This window comes from Bactrocera dorsalis, chromosome 6 (assembly GCF_023373825.1).
Source record: "Bactrocera dorsalis isolate Fly_Bdor chromosome 6, ASM2337382v1, whole genome shotgun sequence".
Taxonomy (NCBI): Eukaryota; Metazoa; Arthropoda; class Insecta; order Diptera; family Tephritidae; genus Bactrocera; species Bactrocera dorsalis.
The window spans coordinates 672,300-682,233 of record NC_064308.1 but is presented as its reverse complement, the minus strand read 5'-3'; the positions used below and the strand labels follow the sequence as shown (position 1 = coordinate 682,233).

Below are 9,934 nucleotides of genomic sequence, written 5' to 3'. Positions count from 1 at the left end.
TGGTTTCGATCGCTTAATGTATATGTACTAAAAAATGGATTCTACACCTTAATATAAGATTGTGAAATTTTTCCAAATATACTGTCGTTATGGCTATATGACAACTCCAATAACCTCAAAACGGTTAATTAGCATAAATATGTATAGTTCATATTTTTACGCAACTTGGTATCGATTGCTTAGTGCATATGTACTAAAAAATGGATTCTACACCTTAATATAAGATTGTGAAATTTTTCCAAATACACTGTCGTTACGGCTATATGACATCTCCAATAACCTCAAAACTGCTAATTAGCATAAATATGTACAGTTCATATTTTTACGCAACTTGGTATAGATTGCTTAGTGCATATGTACTAAAAAATCGATTCTACGGCTTAATATAAGATTGCGAAATTTTTCCAAACGCACTGTCGTTATGGCTATATGACAACTCCAATAACCTCAAAACGGTTAATTAGCATAAATATGTATAGTTCATATTTTTACGCAACTTGGTATAGATTGCTAAGTGCATATGTACTAAAAAATGGAATCTACACCTTATTATAAGATTGTGAAATTTTTCCAAATACACTGTCGTTATGGCTATATGACAACTCCATTAACCTCAAAACGGTTAATTAGCATAAATATGTATAGTTCATATTTTTACGCAACTTGGTATAGATTGCTTGGTGCATATGTACTAAAAAATCGATTCTACACCTTAATATAAGATTGTGAAAGTTTTCCAAATACACTGTCGTTATGGCTATATGACATCTCCAATAACCTCAAAACGGCTAATTAGCATAAATATGTATTGTTTAATCCAAACAAATACTCCTCTGCATTACTCCCACAAATTACAAAAAGTAATAGAGGCGTAATGTAGAGGAGTATAAACCGCCCCAACTTCACGCAACAGGCGAAAAAGGAGGAACAAAGAAGACAACTTTCCCGCGCTTCTTGCCTTTAGGCATATTATTATCCCGCCAGCAGCAGCGATATAACACAATACATAGCGAACATATAAGCGACAACAAGTGAAGTACACAGTGAATACAAAACATAAGTGAATACGAAGAAAACATTCAGTGAAATTACACAAAGTGAACAATTACATATATCGGGTTAATAGTACAAACACAAATAAATACAGCGGTGACAATTCCTATTCAAGTGGACAAACACTGGAGAAACCATCAAACCGGCACGTTCAATCAACAACAACAACACAGGATATAAAGTCGCAGCAGGTTACAATAATTTACTAAACTAACATAGATTTACATATATGTATAAAGTAACACAATTAGTTATTGTTAATAACACATACACACACCCATATACATATTTATATATACACGATTAAATCAGCATTTTTTATAACGTTTGAACTCCAATTAATCGTCTTTTTAATTACTCGAAATCGGCCCCATACGTCGACATACCCCGACATTTTTGGTCCTATAGAGCCGCGATAATTAAAAGAAAAAGACTTCGTGGGAATTTTATCAACAACATCATCGTTGGAGTTCCAGACCCAAACCAAAAATCAAAAGAGTGCACCCAACAAACAAAAACTCTATACGCTGAAGCAACAAACACCCATCAAGTAAAACAAAAAAGAACCGAAATTAATAAAGCGGAAAAACTGTAAGTGCGGCCCATATTTTTTCTATACAATAATATAAAGTGCAAATCATATTTGTTAAAAAACAATACCCAATTTCCAAATTGTGTCCTTAAGCACACTTAAGCATAATTTATTTGTTTTATTGGGTTGACAAAAATTTGATTTGCACTATTTAATTATATATACATACATACCCAAGAGAAGAAGTGCAATAATAAAACATATGCATATATTTTGCCGTCGGCTATTGCATTCTTCTCGTTGAACTCAAATTATATATATAAATAAATATACACCCGCCATTACATACCTACATACGAATAGCGCACCCATTCCTTTATATTTGTTGGTGACAAAAATTGTTAGCAAACAGCACGTCAAAAGACAAATACCCAGTAGGGAATTAAAAAGGTGACCCAGTAGGAAAAAGTGCAAAACCCTGCAAATTTTTTATTTATCGATTTTTTTCCGCGATTCATCGGAAATTTAATAATTTCTCATCAATATTAACAATCGGACGCCGTCGAGATACAAGCAAGAAAATTAATTTGAAATTTTTAAAATAAATAAAGCACTATACAAAAAGTTTTTAAAATTTGTTTTCTTACATTTTCGTAACCCTACGCGACTCATTTTTCTCATTTAACCCAAAAATCAAAGATATTTTAACCAAAAATGGAAATGGAAGATTTCAAAATCACAACAACAGATTTGATTGAATTCGTGGAAGACCATCTTCAGACCCAAAGTGAAGATGATTCGGTCTATACCCTAGAAATTAAAAGGTTCGAACTAAATTCGCTCTATGAAAAAGCAAAGCGCTCATACGATGCGATCAGAAGAATTTCTCGCGAAAGTCATGAAACCATCGATTTCTTTAAAGTGAAAGAAAAATATCAAAAAAGTTATCGAATGTACCTCTCTTGCTTAGCTTCCATCAACGAAGATGTAGATGCGCGTAAAACACAAGTGTCAACCCAACCCATTAAGGAAAGGACTTCAGAAGCCACAATGATGGCTTTCGCTCCTGCAGTTCACCTTCCACCATGCGACACCGACATCTTTTACGGAGATTACACAACTTGGCCCACCTTTCGGGATATGTTTACAGCCCTGTATATCCGTAACCCAAGGATTAGTAATGTTGAAAGACTCTTTCACCTTACTCAGAAGACCCGAGGAGAAGCAAGAGAGGTTATTAAAAACGCACCCCTAACAAATGATGGTTTCATACTCGCCTGGAAAAATTTAGTCGACCAATACGAAAATAAGAGGTTGCAGGTAAACATCCAATTAAAGACCCTTTTTAACCTACCCCAAGTAACTCAGGAAACAGGTTGTGCTATAAAAAGCTTACAACGTTCGGTCAATAACGTTTTAACCAATTTACACAATCTTGAGATTGACACACAAAGCTGGGATCCGATATTAATATATCTTTGTAGTTCCAAACTACCTAAACAAACTCTCGAAATGTTTGAATATACCCTAGCTGATAATTCAGATATACCGACGTGGTCAAATTTCGACAGTTTTTTAACCCACAAATACAAAACCCTCGAATCTGTTGGAAACTTCAAAGCTTCAGTAGCAAAATTACCCCCATTCCACACCGGTGCAGTTAAAAGAACAGATGAAAAGAAATACAACACTTTTCATGCAAACGTGGCTGAAACGCCAATTGCTAGACCCTCTAATACCCAAAGAAAGAATAATTTCAACTTTACTCAACATAATATAGATACAGAAAGCTGTAAGCTCTGTAAAAAGCAGCACCCTATTCGAGAATGTCCCAAATTTCTCGCAATGAATGTGGAGCCACGTATCTCCACAATCAAAAAATATGGTTATTGCTATAACTGCTTGGCCATATCACACAGCTACAAGAACTGTGTGAGTAAATTCTCGTGTCGTAAGTGTCACAAAAAACACAATACTCTGATACACAGAGAATCCAGCTTTCGACCTGAATCCACTCCGGAAATACCAAACGTCACTAGTTCGAACCATGAAAATGCTTCAAGTACCGCACTACCCACCCAAAGCACAAATACAAATCGGCAAGCCTACACTACAACTATACAGTCCACTATATCATCAACCCAAGACCCACCCAACCCAAGTAGAAAGCAGATATTACTCGGTACTGCAATGGTTCAAATAGAACATAATGGCCAGCGATATTCCGCGAGAGCCCTTATTGATTCAGGATTGGAAGTCACATTTATATCTCGAAGACTTCAGAGAAGCTTGGATATACCCACCCACTCTGTATCAGCCCAAGTGACCGGACTAAACAATGCAGTTTCAGCAACACCAACGAGTATTTGTGAAATCACGCTTTGCTCACCCTTAAACACAAATTATAAGCTATCAGCACAGGCATTTATACTAAATAGCCTAACTGATAATTTACCCTCATACCCCATAGATCCAAAGCAGTGTCTTAAAAATCTTGGATTCACTTTAGCCGACACCCAATTTCACAAACCCAGACCCGTGGATATACTAATCGGTAGTGATATCTATCCAAGTATTTTACTCAATGGAGTAAAGAGAAACGTACTAGGTTCACTCTTAGCTCAAGAGACTGAATTCGGATGGATATTGTCCGGACCCATAACCCAACCCTCCCAAAATTCCACCATAGTATCATTTCACAATAAAGTGAATCCCGAGAGTCTTCTCACACGTTTTTGGGAGGTGGAGGAAATCCCAAAGGAATCCGTAGTTTCCAAATCGGACCAAATTTGTGAGGAGATTTTCCAAAAAACTACCCGTCGTAATCCAGATGGGCGCTATATAGTAACCCTACCCTTCAAAGAACCCGACAATATTGACATCGGGCACTCTAGACATATAGCGTTGGCCCAATTCCTCAGAAATGAACGAGCTTTACTTAAAAAACCCGAAGTGAAAGCAGAATACGACAAAGCAATCATGGAATATTTGGAACTCGGACAAATGAAGAAAGTAGAATACAACCCTTCTGGTAAAACGACCCAATATTACTTACCACACCACGTGGTCATTAAACCCGACCGTATAACCACGAAATTGCGTGTGGTATTTAACGCATCTTGCCCCACGTCAAATCACAAAAGCTTGAATGACGTCTTACATATCGGGCCTACTTTACAGAAAGACCTTGTCATTCTGATCACAAATTGGCGACTCTTCCAATTCGTTTTTAATGCGGATATTCAGAAAATGTACCGGCAAATACTCGTAGACCCTAAACACACTCGGTTCCAAAGGATATTATTTAGGAAGTCCCCGGAAGACACAATAGAAGACTTCGAATTGCAAACAGTCACGTTCAGCATAAATTGTGCACCGTATCTAGCAATCCAGACCCTCATGAAACTTGCCGATGATATAGAAGAAACCCACCCATTAGCAGCCAAAATACTTCGCCAGGAAATGTATGTAGACGATGTTTTAGCCGGAACACATGACCTGACCACGGCAAAGTCAGCACGAGATGAACTCATTTCCGCTCTGAAGACCCCAGGATTCGCTCTGCGAAAATGGACCTCCAATGACCCACACATTCTGAAAGGACTTCCACAGGATCATCTTTTAGAGACAGAAACACTCAACCTTTCGGAACCCGAGAACACCAAAACCCTGGGCATTCGATGGAACTCCAAAAAGGATTCATTTTTCTTCCTCGTCAACCCAATGGAGAAAAAACCCGCATACACCAAACGAGAAGTTTTATCAGCCATTGCAAAATTGTTTGACCCAGCCGGTTGGCTTGGTCCAATAATAATCACGGCAAAAATAATTATGCAACAAATATGGCTGGATAAAACTGACTGGGATGAAAGCCTGAAACCCCTCACCCTTCATCGATGGAACAGCTTCGTAAAGGATTACGACAACATCAACAATATTGAAATACCCAGGTGGACCCATTTTAACCCAACAGCCACCATTGAATTCCACGGTTTCTCTGATGCTTCAGAAAAAGCATATGCCGCGACACTTTATATAAGGGTTTCAGTTGGAGACAAAATATGGACAACTCTCTTAGTGTCAAAAACAAGAGTTGCTCCCATTAAAACCGTATCCCTACCCAGATTGGAACTCTGCGGAGCGGTTCTACTGGCTAACCTTTTTAACTCTACCCTACCCCAACTACACCTAACCCAATATAAAAATTATTTTTGGACTGACTCAACCATAGTTCTTGCTTGGTTAAACAAACCACCCTGTTCATGGACCACTTTCGTTTCACATCGAGTAGCTGCAATCACCGAGAAAGTGGGAGTCGATAATTGGAACCATGTGGAAAGCCAAGACAATCCCGCAGACTTGGCAAGCCGAGGATGTACACCCACCGATCTATTGAATTACAACCTCTGGTGGCATGGACCCCAATGGCTACAACACGAAAAGGAGCATTTTCCAGCATCGGAGAAAACATACAACACTACCGTGGAGTTCAAACCCGTTAAGACGTTTGCGATAACCACCCAAGAGGATATACTAGAAAGGTTTTCCTCATTCCCCAGAGCTATTCGCGTTATCGCTTACCTATTCAGGTTTTGCGCAAATGCCTCACCAAGGAGGCGAGGAATTGTTTACTTAAACCACGAAATAACCCCGGAAGAGTTCAAAACAACCCGAATGAAGTTAATTATTCAAACCCAAAAAACACATTTCCGAGAAGAATATGATGCATTGACCCGTAAAACCCAAATACATAAGAAAAGTTCATTAATGACTTTAAATCCATTCATTGACCCTAAAGGAGTTATGCGAAGTGACGGAAGATTAACTAATTCCGCAGCACTATCATATAACGAGCGTCACCCTATCCTATTACCCTATAATAGCCGTATGACAAAATTACTAACTCAATTTACCCATTTAGCAACGCTACACGGCGGAAATCAGCTAGTTCTTCGACTCCTAAGGACAGAATTCTGGATACCCAAAGCAAAGATGCTGATTAAAACAATCATTCATCAATGCAAAACGTGCATCATACACAACAAGGCTCAACAAACCCAAATAATGGCAGCTCTTCCAAATGAACGAACCATCCTAACCCGGCCGTTTGCTAACACTGGTATCGATTTCGCTGGACCCTATGACATCAAAAACTACACTGGGAGAGCATGTCTAATCACCAAAGGATATATATGTGTATTTGTATGCTTCTCAACTAAAGCAATACATCTCGAACCCGTTAGCGATCTCACTACACAAGCCTTCCTAGCAGCATTCTCTCGTTTCTTCTCGAGGCGTGGATGCCCCGCCAATCTTTATTCCGACAACGGAACAAACTTTATAGGAGCTTCACAGTTGCTAGTTAAAGATCGGCGTGAATTCTTACATACACTTCGAACTCAAATTGCATCTCTCCATAGCCATCAAAATATCTCATGGCACTTCAACCCACCAGGAGCTCCACATATGGGTGGATTATGGGAAGCAGGCGTAAAAAGTCTAAAAACCCACCTAAAAAAGATCGCAAAACTTCAAAAATTCACGTTCGAAGAATTTGCTACCCCATTGACCCGCATTGAAAGCTGTTTAAACTCTCGACCCATAAGCCCCATAAGTGATGACTCAACAAGCTTGGAACCTCTAACTCCAGGACACTTCCTTATAGGTACCCCATTGCTAACCCCTGCCGAACCCAATTTAGAGGATGCAAATTTAAGCATCGTTAACAGATGGCAGAAACTAAAAATACTCTACCAGCACATTTGCAAGAGATGGAAGGAAGAGTACCTTAAGGAACTACACAAACGATATAAATGGAAATACCCACATCGTAATGTTGAAGTTAACGACTTAGTCGTTATAAGAAACGACAATACTTCAGCCAACGAATGGAAGCTCGGTCGAATCCAAAAGGTCTTCCCCGACTTAGACCATAAAACACGAGTGGTTGAAATCCGAACTGCTCAAGGCACAGTAACCCGCCCCATCACAAAAATTGTGATATTAAATACAGAATAACATACAAGTTTTCTCTTCTTTTTTAGTGAAATGGCCCCAACAATCACCAACTCACCCAAACCTCGTCGCATGAGCTCAGCAATTACCATCCGGTCCCGTAGCGCAACCCGTAGCATCACACCGATTTCGGAAGACGAAACGATGTCCCGACGTATTCAACGTTTCAAGTCGACCCTTCCCACTATTCGTGAAGAAAAGGAATGTGATGATCGTACAACACGAAAAACGATCTCACATCGAAGAAAACACACATCATCCCGTCATGTCGCTTGCGGAATATGCAAAAAAGACCACCGTCTAGTGACTTGCGCTACGTACTCGGCATATAATATAAACAAAAAATACGAAGCAGTAATAAAATACCACTACTGCGTTAATTGCTTAGCCAGGTCGCACAAGACAGAAGGATGTACAAGCAAAAATAGATGTTCCGTTTGTCATGGGAAACATCATTCATCCCTACACGGACATCCGAGGCTATACCCGACCAACGATGCCAATGTTGTGGAGAAACATCCACTTGCAATAGAGACCCGACTACCATCCTTACTGGCTAAGCAGACCCTAGTACCCACATTGAAGATACGATTAAGATGCGATGGTGAATGGCATAAAGTTCGAGCCATTTTAAACCCTACCCTCAAAATCACGAATATAGCAGCTGAACTCGTCAAACACTTAAAACTGCCAATTACATACCTCAACACGTATCGTATTTGTAGCATACAAATCAGCTCAAATAATGACACAAAGTTTTCTCTGGAATGTAACGCAGTTATCACCCACAAGCTACCCAAAAAACCGTATGAGCGAGATCTAAGCGACGATGTGCAAATGCGCTTTGAACACTTGGTTCTCGCTGACCCTCAATTCCACAGCAACAGGGAGATAACGTTGGAGATTGGAGCAGATGTGTACCCTCAAATCATCAGAAATGGACTATTCAAACCCGATAATGGTACGGTGGTAGCGCAGAATACAGCATTTGGCTGGACCCTTACTGGCACCATCTAACCATAAGTATATTGCTGATAAATACTCAAAAAAAAATCTCAATTTTTTCAATACCCAATCAGTTACCCTATTAATACTCAATTATTTCGCAGATTCTGCAAGGTGGCCGGGAAGTTTAATCCAAATAAATACTCCTCTGCATTACTCCCACAAATTACAAAAAGTAATAGAGGCGTAATGTAGAGGAGTATAAACCGCCCCAACTTCACGCAACAGGCGAAAAAGGAGGAACAAAGAAGACAACTTTCCCGCGCTTTTTGCCTTTAGGCATATTATTATCCCGCCAGCAGCAGCGATATAACACAATACATAGCGAACATATAAGCGACAACAAGTGAAGTACACAGTGAATACAAAACATAAGTGAATACGAAGAAAACATTCAGTGAAATTACACAAAAGGAACAATTACATATATCGGATTAATAGTACAAACACAAATAAATACAGCGGTGACAATTCCTATCCAAGTGGACAAAAACTGGAGAAACCATCAAACCGGCACGTTCAATCAACAACAACAACACAGGATATAAAGTCGCAGCAGGTTACAATAATTTACTAAACTAACATAGATTTACATATATGTATAAAGTAACACAATTAGTTATTGTTAATAACACATACACACACCCATATACATATTTATATATACACGATTAAATCAGCATTTTTTATAACGTTTGAACTCCAATTAATCGTCTTTTTAATTACTCGAAATCGGCCCCATACGTCGACATACCCCCACATGTATAGTTCATATTTTTACGAAACTGGGTATCGATTGCTTAATGTATATGTACTAAAAAATGGATTCTACACCTTAATATAAGATTGTGAAATTTTTCCAAACACACTGTCGTTATGGCTATGTGACAACTCAAAATGGTTAATTAGCATAAATATGTATAGTTCATATTTTTACGCAACTAGGTATCGAGTGCTTAATGTATATGTACTACAAAATCGATTCTACACCTTAATATAAGATTGTGAAATTTTTCCAAATGCACTGTCGTTATGGCTATATGACAACTCCAATAACCTCAAAACAGCTAATTAGCATAAATATGTATAGTTCATATTTTTGCGCAACTTGGTATCGATTGCTTAGTGCATGTGTACTAAAAAATCGATTCTGCACCTTAATATGAGATTGTGAAATTTTTCCAAATACACTGTCGTTATGGCTATATGTAAACTCCAATAACCTCAAAACGGTTAATTAGCATAAATATGTATAGTTCATATTTTAACGCAACTTGGTATAGATTGCTTAGTGCATCTGTACTAAAAAATCGATTCTCCGCCTTAATA

At 38.6% G+C, this 9,934-nt stretch overlaps 2 protein-coding genes across 3 annotated transcripts in view; both read left to right on the top strand.

Moving 5' to 3' along the window:
* Nucleotides 1-1,172: 1,172 nt before the first annotated feature.
* LOC125779143 (uncharacterized) overlaps nt 1,173-9,934 on the top strand; it is a 252,983-nt gene continuing 244,221 nt past the window's right edge. The window contains exon 1 of one of the 2 annotated variants that reach the window (XM_049459781.1): nt 1,173-1,244. The gene's annotated coding sequence lies outside the window, so the exon portion shown is untranslated. Of the gene's footprint in view, nt 1,245-9,101; nt 9,165-9,934 lie in introns of those variants that run through there. The other variant, XM_049459782.1, reaches the window with a different exon arrangement.
* Nucleotides 3,098-8,617, top strand: LOC125779240 (uncharacterized). Its single transcript, XM_049459878.1, has 2 exons — nt 3,098-5,535; nt 8,326-8,617. The coding sequence occupies exons 1-2, from the start codon at nt 3,098-3,100 to the stop codon at nt 8,615-8,617; spliced, it is 2,730 nt and encodes a 909-aa protein (XP_049315835.1).